Source organism: Hemicordylus capensis, chromosome 3, assembly GCF_027244095.1.
Source record: "Hemicordylus capensis ecotype Gifberg chromosome 3, rHemCap1.1.pri, whole genome shotgun sequence".
Taxonomy (NCBI): Eukaryota; Metazoa; Chordata; class Lepidosauria; order Squamata; family Cordylidae; genus Hemicordylus; species Hemicordylus capensis.
In genome coordinates, this window is record NC_069659.1 from 221,604,263 (window position 1) to 221,620,827 (window position 16,565).

General features: G+C 47.0%; 1 protein-coding gene across 16 annotated transcripts in view; it reads left to right on the forward strand.

The window, feature by feature from the left end:
• GRID1 (glutamate ionotropic receptor delta type subunit 1) overlaps positions 1 to 16,565 on the forward strand; it is a 1,034,570-nt gene that overhangs the window by 833,179 nt on the left and 184,826 nt on the right. For all 16 annotated transcript variants that reach the window (XR_008318672.1, XM_053305288.1, XM_053305300.1 and 13 more), the window contains one exon: positions 10,102 to 10,263. Coding sequence is in view for 15 of the 16 variants with exons in the window: in XM_053305288.1 (XP_053161263.1) it covers positions 10,102 to 10,263 (162 nt within the window). In the remaining variant the exon portion in view is untranslated. The remainder of the gene's footprint in view (positions 1 to 10,101; positions 10,264 to 16,565) is intronic.

The window sequence follows — 16,565 nt, forward strand, 5'->3', positions numbered from 1 at the left end:
GAGCCACTGCTGTGGATGGCCATAAGGCAGCACTGCAGTTACTCATTCAGCAGCAGTTGGGTAGGACAAAAAGTCAATGGGGTTCTACCTGATCCTACTAAAAATCTCAGGTTTAGCTCTCGATCAGCTGTGAGAATATTCTTGTCTGCCTGCAGTGCCTACTAGTTCAGTGGATTGCCTGCTCACCTGGTGAATGCATGCTTCACCTCTAGATAGACAGACCTGACACTCTACAACATCAAATATTCAGGAAGCATAGACCTGAGATAGGATCAATTGCTGCTCATAAGTTTGGGCAAGTTTTCCCCTCTTGAATTTAGTGAGAAAAATGTCTTCCTGTTCCCTGATCACCATCATCGTTACAGCTCTGCTTAACATCATATTCTTCTGTGTCATCATAGCTGCTCTTAGAGTGTTAACAATATAAACCTTTTGGGACCTTTGTCTTTCAGGCTCCATGTTTTGGCTATAATACAACACTAAGTATACAACTGAGTTTTGGAATTATTATTTTGGAGAGCCAACATGGTGTAGTGGTTAGAGTGCTGGACTAGGACCGGGGAGACCCGAGTTCAAATCCCCATTCAGCCATGATACTAGCTGGGTGAGTCTGGGCCAGTCACTTCTCTCTCAGCCTAACCTACTTCACAGGGTTGTAGTGAAAGAGAAACTTAAGTATGTAGTACACCGCTCTGGGCTCCTTGGAGGATGAGCGGGATATAAATGTAATAATAATAATATGACATGCATGCATACAAAATACAACCCTCAATCTGTGATGGGTTATTCATACCTGCCACTAGTGTACCCTCTAACAGGGAATCCCAGATATTGTGGACTACAGCTCCCATAATGCCCAGCCAAAGGCCACTGCAGCTGAGGATTCTGGGAGTTGTAGTCAACAACATCTGGGAATACCTGTTAGAAGGAACACTGCCTGCCACAGTAATCAAATAATAAACTTGCACATATGGACCAGCCCATAGGCATGCTTGATGTCACGCTGAGGGCTCCCTCTAATATAATATTTGTAGCATGGGAGTTGCTGCAGCACTGTAGAGAGATTATTGAATCTGTCCTTCCCTAGACAGAGTTTCTTCCTTTACTGTAGATACAGTGTCAGAAACTCTGACAAATGGCAAGCAACTCTCCATGTCAGTACTGACTCAGTTCCAAGCTAGGCAGTGTTGGAGGGAAGAGGAGTTACAGTATGCACTCTGCGCATATGGGCCAGAACTTCTGACATTCATTCTTTCATTCATTCATTCATTCATTCCTTTATTTGAAATATTTCTGTCCTGCCTTTTCTATGCTCAAGGTAGCAGACAATATTGCTAAACAGTACACCATTCAAATACAAAAGATAATGATAAAAGCAGTAAGGAACTGAGACCAAAAGGCAGGCTTAAAATGGAGGCCGGCTGATAACAGAACTTGGACACAGAGACTCTCTATGCAAATTGAAGGCCACTGTGAATAAAGGTTTTTTTAAAAATGGAGTCTAAAACAAAACACTTTACCTTTATAGTATTGGAAGGAGCTCCCATAACACCTAGATTGCATGGCGAAGGTCCCTGCCTTGAAGAAAAAGGTCCCTGGCTCTTTAGGTTTCCCTCCCCCCTCACTTTTATTACAGGAAGGTATTTCTCATTCCCCAGTGCAGGGGAAATCTGTAGTGCAGCACAAGTAAGAAAAACCTGAAGAAAACAAGTCTCTGACCTTGTTTTCTCCTCAGTGTTTCTCTCCTACCAATCCTAGCACAATGCTCCAAAGATAATTCCTTAATTTTTCATGTTCTCATGCCTGAGACCACCTGGGAAGTCCCCGCATGATGGTTCAGCAATTTACATGAATTCCATATCACAAAGTATCTGCATGTACGGTGGGGGTTTGAGAGTCAGCAGCAAATTGAAATTTGTGGTGGTGCTTGAGGTAACAAGTGTAAACAAGCTTGTTTCTCTTCACAGCACCACAAGTCCTGGCAGCAAAACTGGGATGCAGTAAATACCATTTATGACATTAGAAGAGCTGCATTTGGGGAACATGTTGTTTTCTGTGATTCAGTAATTGACAGTGCCCCTGAAAGGGATTTAAAGATTTGAGCTAGCACCAATGCGAAATTATGAACATCACCTTAAATGGAGGAGTGATGGCTGGTAAGATTCTGGCTATATTGATCCTTGAACCAGGCAAAGAGGCACCAGTTAAAGGATGACTCTTATATTCAGCAGGTGGAGGGCAACTGTTCCTATTTATCCCAGCATTGCAACACTCCCAGTAGCTGCTGGTAGTGTCTCCCTGGCGTTTCTTTTTAGATTGTGATGCCCTTTGGGACAGGGAGCCATCTTCTCCTTCTACACAGACTACATTGAGAACTGTTGTGGTGGTCACGGTTGAAAAGTGGTATAGAAATATTCTAAATAAAAATAATAAAATAAATATAGTTAAAGAAGCACAACAAGAAATCAAGGGAAATTAGTTTGATCCTGAACTGGATTGACTGATTGATTGATTCAGTGAGATGTGCTTCAAAAATTTAAGTAGGCTTTCAGGATTGAATGCTTGGCGTATGTTGCTGGAGAGAAGAGGATCTGAGTGATGTGAAACTGCTTTCTAAAAGAATTTCAGGCATATAGAGCCATGTGGTATAGTGGTTAGAGTGTTGGACTAACACCAGAGAGACCTGAGTTCAAATCCCCATTCAGCCATGAAACTCACTGGGTGACTCTGGGCCAGTCATTTCTCTCTCAACCTAATCTACCTCACAGGGTTGTTGTGAGGAGAAACATAACCAGGTATACCACTCTGGTATTGGCAAAAGATGGGAAGATACTGAGTGGGGGAGAATTAGGAAATGACAATAAAAGAATATGAGAGAAAGAGGGGGTGCAGTCTGAGCCTTGAAAAGCCCCTCTGCTGACCAGTTGAGTTTGCACTAAAAGTAATTCATAGTCCCCGATCCACCCCTGGCTAGTCTCTGACAAAAGGACTGAAATAGATTGGATAGTATACTGATTTCTTAAAATTGTTCAGCACTGTTAATTGCTTTTGTTAAGAAATGTTTGATTATCTATGTTGATTGATTGATTGATTGATTGAGCGCCGTCATGTCAGTGACGACTCTTAGCGACCACATAGATAGATTCTCTCCAGGATGATCTGTCTTCAACTTGGCTTTTAAGGTATCTCAGTGGTGCATTCATTGCTGTCGTAATCAAGTCCATCCACCTTGCTGCTGGTCACCCTCTTCTTCTCTTTCCTTCAACTTTCCCCAGAATTATGGACTCCTCAGGGGAGCTGGGTCTTTGCATAATGTGTCCGAAGTATGATAGTTTGAGCCTGGTCATTTGTGCCTCAAGTAAAAATTCTGGATTGATTTGTTTTATGATCCATTTTTTTGTTTTTCTGGCTCTGCATGATATCCTCAAAAGACTTCTCCAGCACCAAAGTTCAAAAGCATAAATGCTTTTTCTATCTTGCTTCTTCAAAGTCCAGCTTTCATATCCATCGAGTGTCATGGGGAAAACCATTGTCCAAAAGATTCTAATCTTTGTAGGTGTAGACACGTCATGGCATCTAAATATCCTTTCCAAGGCCTTCATTGCAACCCTACTAAGTGCTAGTCTAACTGGGTTACCGGTGAATATTATATGGGCAAACTAGTTCTATAGTCCCATCATGCCAGTTCTTAGGAACATAGGAACATAGGAAACTGCCATATACTGATTCAGACCATTGGTCTATCTAGCTCAGTATTGTCTTCACAGACTGGCAGCGGCTTCTCCAAGGTTGCAGGCAGGAATCTCTCTCAGCCCTATCTTGGAGAAGCCAGGGAGGGAACTTGAAACCTTCTGCTCTTCACAGAGTGGCTTCATCCCCTGAGGGGAATATCTTGCAGTGCTCACACATCAAGTCTCCCATTCATATGCAACCAGGGCAGACCTTGCTTAGCTATGGGGACAACAAGTCATGCTTGTTACCACAAGACCAGCTCTCCTCCTGTAGTACAAGCGTTACACAATTGCAATCTTATGCTCTTCCATCAGCACTGTCAAATGCCTCTTAAGGATTTGCAAAATGTTTTTACTCTAAATGGGCCATTTTCAGTGTTTCAAACTTAAAACAAAACACCCTCTAAATAAAGGGCCTGTTTTGAGCTCGAAAGCAACCAACCAACTCCATTTCGATCGAAACGTTTCAACCTTTTGTGTTCCATTTTGGAGGCCTGTTTTTCTCTTGCTGATTGGTTTTCTGGCACTGGCTTCTGATTGGCTTTTGATCTCTTGCTGATTGGTTGGCTTGCTATAGAAATCAAGTGTTGTCATGGGCAACTGTGCCCCCATTGGCTGGGAGGAGTGGGAACACTTCTGGAGGGGATTTCAACATGTATTCAAAGGGACTGAAAGGCAGAGAGAGCACTTTATAGTGTGCCTCTCTTGAAGAGGATACATCAGGAGGAGAGAAGGAAGGAATCAAGAAAGGTTTGATTTTGTGGTTTTCTTGTCAGCACTGAGTATAATATGCTGTGCTATTGCTGCTATAACTATCTGGTTTTGCTGGATCTCAGATTGACAAAGGCAGGACTTGGGTGCCTTCCTTCCTTGAGTTGTGGTTTGTTTTGTTTTTAAGATAATGTTGTGGTGAGCAGGCACGAGCCACCTCCGGGGGTGGGCGGGGGGCGGCCTCCTTAAGAGGCCGCTGGTGGGCGCTTGCCTCCTTGGGAGCCAGGTGAGTGGCGGAGGCGATTCCCCGCCGCGGGGGCTCCTGGGTGGCATGGAGCACCGGCTCCATTTACTCTTAAAGAAGCCACCCACCACCACCCCCGGAGGCGTGTTAACGGCCTGCAAATTTGACAGTGGTAGCTCTCTCTCTCTCTCTCTCTGTAATATTTTTTGGTGATTACTTTGATGAGCTCCATGTCTGGCCTTGAAATTAACTTGTGTTGCAGTCACTGCTCTGTTCTGTTCTGCAATCTGCATTGCAAGGTGTACTCAGTCAAAATGTGGCTGAAGTTGCTCTAGTTGAGCTTATGGCTATGCTTGCTTTTAAGGGTGCTGCTGTGGCAGCTGTTGCAATGCTAGAAAGTACCATAAGGAGTCATAATTGTGGGTGAAAGAGCAACCTTTGCCAATGATGTTACTGCAGTGCAGGCACTGTGGCTGGCAGTGGATTCTGGGCCAGTCATTCTTTTTTGTCTACTTTTGGACTGTGTTTGAAATCTGTGTTCTGTATTGTGAGGGACAGATTCCCATAGGATCCTATACGGGTTTGGGGGAAAGGTTAAAAATCTATATTATTAATTCTCCAAGACGGGCCATGCGTGGGGCTGTGGCAGAAAGGAGGAGATTGGCTGACAGGTCGTGGAGGAGAAAAGGAGGCAATTGGCTGACAGAGGCGGGGGAAGCGATTGGCTGACAGTGCAAGAGTTTGGAAAGCAAGAAGGCAGCAGCCAGAGAGGAGTCTGAAAGCCAGGGAGTTTGCCGGCTGGGGTTGTGAAGCAGGGAGTTTGGAGACTGGGGACACAGTTTGTGGAGGGCTGCAACATAAAGCGCCAGGGAATTCGGCAGATGGGGGCAGGTGGTGGTTTGCCACCTCAAAATGTGCCAAGGATCTTGAGGCCGGAACGAGGGCGCTGCAGAAAGTGGGCGGTAGGGAGGCTGTTGTTAGTGCCCGCCAGCCACACCCGCCGTCAGGAGGAAGTTTGCCGACTGGGGTTGGTTGGAGGGAGGGAGTTTTCATTGGGCCACATCAGCAAGTGCCAGCGAGTTTGGCAGAAGGGGGTGGCTGGCAGTTGGCCGCCTCAGAACACGTTGCAATTGCCCGCCTGCACCTGCCGGAGGAGAAATTGAGACTGAAGGACAGTTGGACAATGACAGGTTGACACAGCTAAGTGAAAGACTTGTGGGGGGGAGATCGAGCAAGAGAATTGCGGGGGTAGCAAGCGAGTGAGAGAGTTGCAGGGGGAGCGAGCGAGTGAGCGAGTTGTGTGGGGAGCGAGCAAGTTGCGGGGGGAGAGAGTGATCAAGAGAATTGGGGGGGAGGGAGAGAGCTGCGGGGGAGCGTGCGAGTGAGCGAGCTGTGTGGAGAGAGAGCAAGTTGTGGGGGGGGAGAGCGAGCAAGAGAATTGCAGGGGAGAGAGCGAGCGAGAGAGTTGCAGGGGGACAGAGAGAGTGAGAGAGTTGCAGGGGGGGGGAGAGAGTGAGCAAGAGAGTTGTGTGGCAGTGGGTATTCCACAGGCTCAGGGCACGACTTCACAGATGCTCTGTGCGGGGTCAGCTAGTTTATTTTAAATCACCTGCTTGCCCATTTCTTTTGTGGGTTGGGTGGTGTGTAGCACCATCATGCCCTACCACACCATGCACTTTGGTGTCCTTAGGAGTTCCCCATGGGGAACAATGGGGTATTTCAAGTTTCCCCATTATTCCGTATGGGCAAATCACTCAAAATGCTTTGTGTTTGTTTTAGGGGTGTGCAATTCAGGTTTTCGGGTGATTCGGCTCGGACCCGAACCGAATCACCCCTGTTCTGTTTTGTGCCCGAATCTGGGTCACCCGAATCACCCTTGATTCGGTTCGGATTCGGATTTAATCTGAATCTGAATCGATTCGGGGGGTAAAAAGGGGCCCAGGGGCAAAATTTTGGGGTGGGGTGGTAGTGCCCAATGGGTAGAGTCTACCACCCCAATTTCAGGGCAGTTGGGCCAAGGGCTGATTTTTGGTGAATTTTTAAAGTTTTAGTGACTTTGGGGCAGTTTGGGGGCATAGCATGGGATCTGGGCAAAAGGAGTGGGGTGGGGTGGTAGTGCCTAATGGGTGCAGGCTACCACCCCAATTTCAGGGGAATTGGGCAAAGGGCTGATTTTTGGTAAATTTCTGAAATTTTCATGTCTTTGGGGCAGATTGGGGCATATTGGGGCAGAAAGTGGGGCCTGGGGCAAAATAGTGGGGTGGGGTGGTAGTGCCTAATGGGGTTCTAAGTTCTGAGGTGTGAATTCTCATTCTATCATAGCAAATGAGATTTTTTTCAATTAAACAACTCTCATGACCCCACTTTCACTTTTTCACACTTTCAATTACTATGAATAATATGAGGAAGTAATCAATTTAGCACACTTCACCTTATGAAGACAAACCTCATAAAAATAAATTCACCAAAATTCACCCCCTGCCCAATCACTCTTAAATTGGGGCTGGGTGGTAGCCTCCACCCATTAGACACTATCTACCAGCCCACCCCACTCCTTTGGGGCAGATCCACTTTCTGCCCCCAATCTGCCCCAAAGACACCCAAACTTCAAAAAATCTCAAAAAATCAGCCCTCTGCCCAATCCCCCTGAAATTGGGGTGGTAGCCTCCACCCATTAGGCACTACCACCCCACCCCACTATTTTGGGGCAGATCCACTTTCTGCCCCCAAACTGCCCCAAAGTCACTAAAACCTCAAAAATTCTCAAAAAATCACCCCTTTGTCCAAACCCCCTGAAATTGGGGTGGTAGCTGCTACCCATTAGGCACTACCACCCCACCCCACTATTCTGCCCCAGGCCCCACTTTCTGCCCCAATCTGCCCCAAAGACATGAAAATTTCATAAATTTACCAAAAATCAGCCCTTTGCCCAATTCCCCTGAAATTGGGGTGGTAGCCTGCACCCATTAGGCACTACCACCCCCCCACTCCTTTTGCCCAGATCCCATTCTATGCCCCCAAACTGCCCCAAAGTCACTAAAACTTTAAAAAATCACCAAAAATCAGCCATGAACCGAATCACCCGAATTTTTCAGGTCCGAAATTCGGGTGATTCGGCTCGTGCCTGAAAAATATCGGGGGACATCGGGGGTGATTCGGTTCAGCCCCGAATCACCCGAAATTGTTCGTTTCGGGCACAGATCGTTCTGTGCCTGAAATTTTTTGCACATCCCTAGTTTGTTTCACCGAAAAAAACCAGTTTGACCGCTGTCTCAACGAAATGTTTCAGCCATCTGTGTTTTGTTTTGAGTTCAAAATAAAATACAAAATTCATTTCCTGCACAACCCTAATTCCTCTACATTTCCCTCCCCACAGTTTCACTATTGGATCCCCCAACCAGTCCTTCCTGCTATTTCCAGGGCCCCTGGACCTTTACCTTTTTTTCACTAAACTGTAGAAGCAGATGGAAAGGCATGTGTTCCAGCCACCTGAGAGAGAAGTAGTTTTTGCCTCAGAGCATGTGCACAAATTAATTTTTAAGTGAAGAAAAGACCTGATGTTTATGAGTGACAAGAGAAAAGGACAGCACACACCAAAGACTGTAAACAGTGAGGGAAATGGCAGGTTGGAAAACTGTCAGTGTCCCCAAACTGCAATTTGTTACAAAGATATTTCCATCTTTACTAATAGAAAATGTCGAGGAAGAACAGTCTTCAGAATAAGAATTCTTGAAAAGGCACAGTACTTGCACATAAAGAAGGAGTTCATTTTCAATAGTCCAAAAAAATAAAATAAATGGAGAGGTCATGTAGGAAGTGTGCCTGAAACAGAATTCAGCCCCAGAGCTGAGAGAGAGAGAGAGAGAGATCCATTTTGGGGGGGGAAAGGCTGCTTTGTTTCCTCTGCTGCCCCCCTCCACCCAAGAACTGGAACAGAACAATAAAAACCTGTGACAATGCAATGCTTTTCACTCTGGCTTTTCCAAGACAACTCTGCAATGGATGTTCAGTGTGGGTGTAAAATTAATTTCAGTAGGGAGCTGAGGGAATCTGGTCTCTCACTTTTGGCACATGAGAAAATTGTATTGCTTCTCCTTCTGCATGTGAAATCTGTTTCTAAGTGAGCAAAATCTGTTGAGTACACTAGCACAGTATAAAAGAGGATGGAAGATTTCTCTGAATAACAAAGACTTGCTTGATTGCTTTCTTTTAAAGCAGTAGTGAGACAACAACTGAAGTTGGGCAGAAGAATGAACTGCACATGCTCGCTCGTGAGCACACACACACACACACACACACACACACACACACACACTTACATTTAAATTTTGGCTATTCCTGTCACTTGGTTGTCAGTCTGGTTTGATTCTTCAGGAGCAATCTACTCTGAATTAGTGATAACATGTTTGCATAGTGCAGTTGCATTAGTAGGGCGGAGCCATAAGGATGCCTGTCCCTGTTGTAACCTGGACAGGGCTGTAAAAATTGTCCTCCAAAACTATGATACACACATTTGTAGTTACTTAAATAACTGCATTTAACTATTTATTTATTTTTATGTCTTTATTTAATTTATATACCACCTGATTCAAAAGGCTTCCAGGGAGCTGAGTGAAGGCTGTATGCCGGGCACAGTGATACCTTTGCAGATTCTCATTATCTTCATTTGTGTAGCCTAACACAGTAAAGAATATGAGTGTTGCTGAATTCTGCTTTGTAGAAGAAAATGAGGCTATTCCCACAATTGCCCAAAAGTGGGCTAAGGGAGCCCAGCCCGCTTTTGGGCAGTCATGTGCTGCAATGGGAGCCACGCAGCTCCTGGCAGCTAGCCGCATTAAATCCCGCTCTCCTTAAATGAGGTTAACGGAGTGATTGCTCCGTTAACCTTGTTTTTGTGCTTGTGTGTCGCCATGGCATGTGGCGACACACGATTAGAGCCCCAACCAGCAGGCTGCAAGCAGCCTCCCAGTTTTGGGGGTCTTTCCAAGATGCCGTGTGCACTTGCGCAGGGCATCCTGGAACTTTTGGGGGCCGCGTGACCCCCGATGCCCACAGACCCTCCAGCTCCATGACGGAACCGGCAGTCGTGTGGGCGGCCAATCCGGCTGCCCAGCTACGAGCGGCTGCTCGTCTGTGAGGAGAGTGGGCTGAGTCTGCTCTCCCCACAGAACCTTGTCAGGCACTTCACATGTGTCGTGTGAAGCGCCTCAAAAACTAAACATACGAAGTCTGACCAGCTACTGTTGATTGGACAGTAGTTGTCAGCAGGCCTGTATGCACCATAGCTTCTGAGGTGACTTGACATGGGAGCTATCTGTCTAAGCAATTATGTCTGTTCTGCTATATTCAAATATTTTTGATTTCTTCAGGGAATGTCTTATCTGCAAATTATTTTGCTCTGGTCCCTTTTTGCAGGTATCCAACCTCTATCTCTATGACAGTGTGCTCATGTTGGCCAATGCCTTCCACAGAAAGCTAGAGGACAGAAAATGGCACAGTATGGCCAGCTTGAACTGCATGAGGAAATCTACCAAGCCTTGGAATGGAGGTCGATCCATGCTGGAGACTATTAAGAAGGTAAAAATGAGTAAACATAAGCCCCAGCTTGCAACCTTATAGGCAAGCTTCATAAGTCTAGGAATCCACATTGTTGGTAGCATTGCAGGATTAGGGAGAAAGCAAAGAGCAAATGGGTGAACAGATTTGTCAAGATTCACAGAAAGTCCAGGAGGAGCAAACAAAAGAAGCAGGTTCTAGACATGGCCAAGGAGCTCTGGGCAGGAGCTGTTGACCAGCCTGCTAGTAGTCTCTTCCTGCTTCCTTTTTATAGGGAAAAAGATGGAGGGAAAGAAAGCATGGAAATTCCAATGGCCACAGATGAGACTGCCTTCCAATAGCTAGGACTAAGAAGGAACAATTCCTAACTCAGATATCAACATTCCATATGATCACTACAGGACGCAGATATCCCAGTGCTGATTCTCCTCCCCCAACCTTCTTCATACCACCACTGCTGTTGAACTCTTTTCTTCCTCCTTCCAACATGTGCACTTATGCTCCATCCTCCTCTTTCTTTTCTCATTATTCCCCAATGCTACCATCTTTTCCCCTTCCACAAATGCAATTTCTCCCTTTTTCCAGTCCCTGGCCAAGTCCTGCTTTTTCCCTTTAAGCTAGGGCCTATTGTGCGGTTCATGAGGAGTTTCTACCAGGCTTTCACAATTCCATATTATGACTAGGAAAAGGAATTAGGAGTGAAGCATCATTCATTAATCTGTCACACATGCACTTCCTGTTTTAATTGGATTCTCTGTACATTCATGTACATTATCTGTACATTCAAGAGTAATGTCATTACAGGCCATAGGATTGGTTACTCTTTTAAGACCAACTGCTCAAAATACAGTTAATATCCACTTAGAGAAAAATGTTCATTAGGCCTCGAGACAAGTTTATGACTTTTCCTATTCTTTCCCTAAATAGATTGTATACTTGTCTCAATGCCTAATGAACATTTCCTTAACATAGGAACATAGGAAGTTGCCATATACTGAGTCAGACCATTGATCTATCTAGCTCAGTATTGTCTTCACAGACTGGCAGCGGCTTCTCCAAAGTTGCAGGCAGGAATCTCTCTCAGCCCTGTCTTGGAGAAGCCAGGGAGGGAACTTGAAACCTTCTGCTCTTCCCAGAGCTGCTCCATCCCCTGAGGGGAATCTCTTACAGTGCTCACACTTCTAGTCTCCCTTTCATATGCAACCAGGGCAGACCCTGCTTAGCTAAGGGGACAAGTCATGCTTGCTACCACAAGACCCTGGATAGTATACCAAGAGGCAGGATCACTCCTACCTTCCCCTCAGATGATCTCTCCACTCTCTTGGGCCACACTGCTCGCATGCCCACATGAACAGCTCTGCCCGGAGCTGTGTCGCCATCCAGAGGCCAGGGGAATGAAACTTGGCCTCCAGAAATCCCTCAGTGCACTGCGCAAGGAGCATGGTGAATTAGAGGATTTCCCCACTGATGGGTGCTCTAGGTGCCCGGCTCTATGCGTGCTTGGGCTACAGGCAGCCTCAGCAAAATGCACACCTCTGAGGTAGGAGGGTTTGCTTATGCCCTTCTACTTCGGTAATAGCTCAGGGCAAAATCCTGAGCTACCAAGTGGGGCAGCACCAGGAATGGGCTCAATCTCGGTGCTTCACATGAGCAACTTTACCAGTGCAATGGTATTACACTGACCAGGGTGGCAAGGGGCCCTGTGACAGTGGTTTTGGAAGCAGCGCTGGAGGGGAAACTTGGCAGAGGAGGTAAGGAGACCTTCCCTGTGCCTTAAAGCTACCCCACACACCTTTGAACCAGCTCAAACACCGGTGTTTCGGACCAGTTCGGCAGTCTGTGAATAGTTTGGCGGTCTGTGGATAGACCACCAAACTGGTTTGTGCACATCCCTACTCAAGCCCAGTGAAAACAGTACATAGCTATGGTGCGTGTTTATTGTGATTTGTCTTAATCCTGGTTAAAATCTCAAATGTACGGTGAAACTTTAGCTTAGCTTGCAGAGGTCAGCCCAGCCCCTAAACAGCTGCTACCTTTGGACGTAACACCAAACACTCCCTTCCCTGCTCTCCCATTCAAATTTGGACAAAACAGAGAGCCGACTGCAGAGAGGAGGGAAAACTGGCTGCTGGAGCTTCCTTCTTTACTGAAGGACAGGCCTGACAGCCAATAGCAGCCAGAGTGAGGGAAGACCTTCCTCCCTCATCTCCCGTTGCAGAAGGCGGAGACTGTGGTGCCAGCGTTCAGACATAACACTGGCACCGTGGAACCGGAGGTCCAGGCAGCAGAACTTACTACCAATCGAAGGTACAAAATACAGTTTGGTGAGGGAAACCGCAGGTCCATTTTTTTAGAAAACTGTGATTGCCTGCATTTGGACGTACAGTTTCTGAAACCAGATGTCCTTTCAACTCCAGTTTCATGTTGTGTGCGAATGCAGCTTGTATGTATAGTGAGATGCTAGGAAGACCCAACTGCCACTTTGCAAACAGAGAAGTGGAGAAATTGCCTTAACCATGTATTGCTTGGTACAGTTATTTCTTTGACGTAGTCTCTGTCTTTTACACTAATGGGCTATGTGCCTGCGCAGAGACCTCGTCGGAATCTAACAAACTCAATTCTCCTGCTTTGGGCGGGAACCCTGCCCCCCAGCTGCGCCACTCCTCATCCCCTCAGTCTTTCTTAGTCCACACTTCAGTAAATATTGTGGAGTCTGCAGCTCAACAAGGAGTAGGATTGATCTTCCCCTTGTTGTTTCCTCCCTGCTTCTTCGTTTTCCTCCTTAATTTATTTATCTCTTCGCATTGTTAGCAGTTTTTTCTTGCCATTTTGTTTTTCTTACGGTCTTTAATTCTTTTGGAGCTCTGATCCCGGCTGAGACGGAGCGTGGTGGCTGGCCAGCCTTTGGCGTTTATGCAGGGAACAATGAACTTTTAAAAGTGTGTTCAGTGCAGATCGAAGATGGGAAAGCGTATTCCCCTTAGCGTCGTTTGCTCCTTCAGGGCCATCCCTCTTAGAGACTATGGTGATTGCTGGGGCTCAGAGGAGCGCTTGCTTGAATATAAACATGATCAAGCCTGGGACTGTCGTGACTCTGTCTACTCAGATTGATATCAATCACTGGAGCACTGACCTCCCTTACTGGCGGTTGAGCCTTCCTATGCAACTTGGCACCAAGACTCTGGATTGTACGGTCGGTACAGCAGACTATCATTCGGACTATTCCAAATTTAGGAGGCCCAGATACGGCTCCCATTACTTTGAGTCTTCCTCTTATGAAACACACCCTACTGTAAGGGGATGGCGACAACCACCATCTCATGCAGAAGGGAGGCCGCATTCCTGCTTGCCCCAGTGCTCCCGCCAGGACTGTACCGAGCATCGCAAACCATCCCCTTCGATTCTGCTGCAACAGTCAGCTGTACCTACCCTGGTGCAGCCAGCGGAGATACTTGCTTCAATACCAAGTGAACCAGCTACCAAACCAGTCTCTCCAGAAGACTCGACGCCCTTGGCTCAGGACTCTCTAGTTCCTCCTGAATTGGAGGATTATACCAGTTCACATGAGTCAGACTGTGCTTCACAAGGGCCATCCCCTCTTGATATCCAGTCGGATTCGAAACCAATCTCCCTGTCTGGGGATCTCAAACTCTACTTGGCCTACATGACACGTATGGCTTCGGCCCTGGGTGTTAGTGTCGGTACCCAGCAGAAAGGAGAACTGGATCCACTGTTCAGCTTGATCGATTCAGAAGCTAAGATACCGACCGCATTGCCCCTCAATTCTGTGTTACTGAAGGTCATAAAGACTCTTTCTCAACCTAATCGGCGCCTGGAAAATCTCTACAGGGTAAAGTTGCAGGACGATATGACCTTTTTGAAAAACCATCCAAAACCAAATTAAATCGTGGTGGAGGCATCTTTGCAATGCATCTTTGCAATAAGGGGTCACAGCCAGTCGACACCCAGTGACAGAGAGGGAAGAAAATTGGACTCATTTGGGAGAAGGCTTTATTCAGCTTCAGCCCTCCACTTAAGAGTGGCTAATTATCAAGCGTATAACACAAGATATGACCACTTCTTGTGGGAAAAGATGGGCCCGTTTTTAGATCTCCTACCTCCGGACAAAAGGGCTCCGACCAAGGCCTTCTTTCGAGAGGCTATTCAAGTGGCCAAACAGGAGCTTTACTCAGCCAGGCACTTGGCTGAGTGAGCGTCCAAAGTCATGGCCACATCCGTGGTGCTTAGATGGCATGCCTGGCTTTGTTTTTCGGGATTGAACTATGAGGCCTGGGTTAGGGTAGAGGGCCTTTCCTTTGAGGGCTCCAGCTTGTTTGCAGAAGAAACAGATGACATGTTCCAGAAGGTGCAGAAGTTGAAAAGCACGGCATGCTCCAGGTCCTACCCATCCCCAAACATGAAACCACACAAGACTTCCAAGTGGTCACCGTATCAACAACACAAGGCCTCATCTCGACAGCACTCTCCTTCCAGGCATTCCTTTTGGAGCAACAAATTCCAGCCCAAGTTCAAGTCTGGATCACAGCCAAGCAAACCTTCCTTCCAAAAGTAATGCCCGGGTTCTTTTCAGAAGGAACAATGACTTGGGGCGCTTCCGGACTCATCTAGCCCCATTTTCCATGAGCTGGGACAGAGTGACTATGGATCAGTGGATTCTTATAGTTATACATTTGGGCTATGCCCTCAAGTTCAACAGCATGCCACCCATGTCTGGCGTTGTGACTACTCCATCCACTCCAGAGTTGGATCAAGAAATCACAGAGCTCCTATTTAAAAGATGCAATTGAGAGGGTCACCAATCTGGACAGTCCCGGTTTCTAATCCTGGTACTTTATAGTGCCAAAACCGGACAGAGGTCGGAGATCTATACTGGACCTCAGGGCCCTGAATAAGCATCTTTTGTACAAAAGGTTTTGGATGCTATCGATACCACCCATCATGTCAATATTGGAGAAATGTATGTGGATGGACTTAAAAAATGCATATTACCACATCTTAATTTGCCCTCAACATTGGCACGTCTTGCGCTTCCAGATAGGGGGGAATCCCCTATCAATTCAAAACTTTGCGGTTGGCCTTACGATGGCACCAGGGGTTTTTACGAAATGCCTTGCCGCTGTGGTGGTTTTCCTGCAGGAGAGGGGGTTGCAGGTGCTGCCATACTTAGACAATTGGCTTATTGTGGTGAGCACTAGGTGGGCGGTTCTGAAGGTCCTAGAGTTCGTAGAGGACACCATGCAGGGTTTAGGTTTTCAAATCAATTTCAAGAAATCTCAGTTGGAACCGACCTACAGGACTCAGTTCATAGGGCTGACATTCGATACAGCCTTGGAGAAGGTCTTTCTTCCTGATGCCCGTATATGTACTCTCAAGGGGTTAGCCATGAACTTCCTGGCAGGAGGCCCACAATCTCTGCGCTCAGTTCAATGTCTGTTGGGTCACTTGGCAGCCACCATGTACGTACTACCGCAGGCATGCCTTCGCATGCAGATTATCCAGAGGTGGTTTTTGGATGTGTTTGATCCCCTTTGGGATCCAGGCCATCTAGAATGCACTCCTCCTCGATGGATATGGGCCACGGCAGAATGGTGGACTGAGTTCCAATATCTAAACTACGGTGCCCTCTTTTGGACTCCCAGTTCCCGTGGGCTGATCATGACAGATGCCTCGGAGCTCGGGTGGGGAGCGCACCTGGAAGGGCTGCGCTCCAGTTGGTCCCCCAGGGTGCGCTCCCATCACATCAGTTATTTGGAGCTGTTGGCCATTTTCAGTGACCTCAAGGGCTTCCTGCCCATAATCGGGGACCACTCTCTGACCATACAAACAGACAATATGTTGGCAAAAGCCTGTGTCAATCGACAGGGAGGGATGTCCTCAAGGAGTCTTCTGATCCTGTCCCTGGACCTTTGGCATTGGTGCATGGCACATGTGGTGTTGCCCCAGGTGGTTCATATACAGGGCTCCTTGATTGTCCAAGTGGACCCCTGAGCAGAATGAAGGTGGTCTCCCACGAGTGGGTGTTGAACCGCATTGTCCTCAGGGGCATATTTGTGAAATGGGGTGCTCCCACACTGAACCTCTTCGCCTCCCAGGACAGTGTTCAATGTGCCCAGTATTGCTCCAGGGGAGGGGTAGGTGAGGGCTCTCTGGGCGATGCCTTTGTCCTGTCCTGGACAGGTCCTCTCCTATCTATCTATCTATCTATCTATCTATCTATCTATCTATCTATCTATCTCCCCCCCACCCATTTCCCCTTCTTCTGAAGGTCCTGAGCAAAGTACAGGTAGATCAAGCCAGGGCCA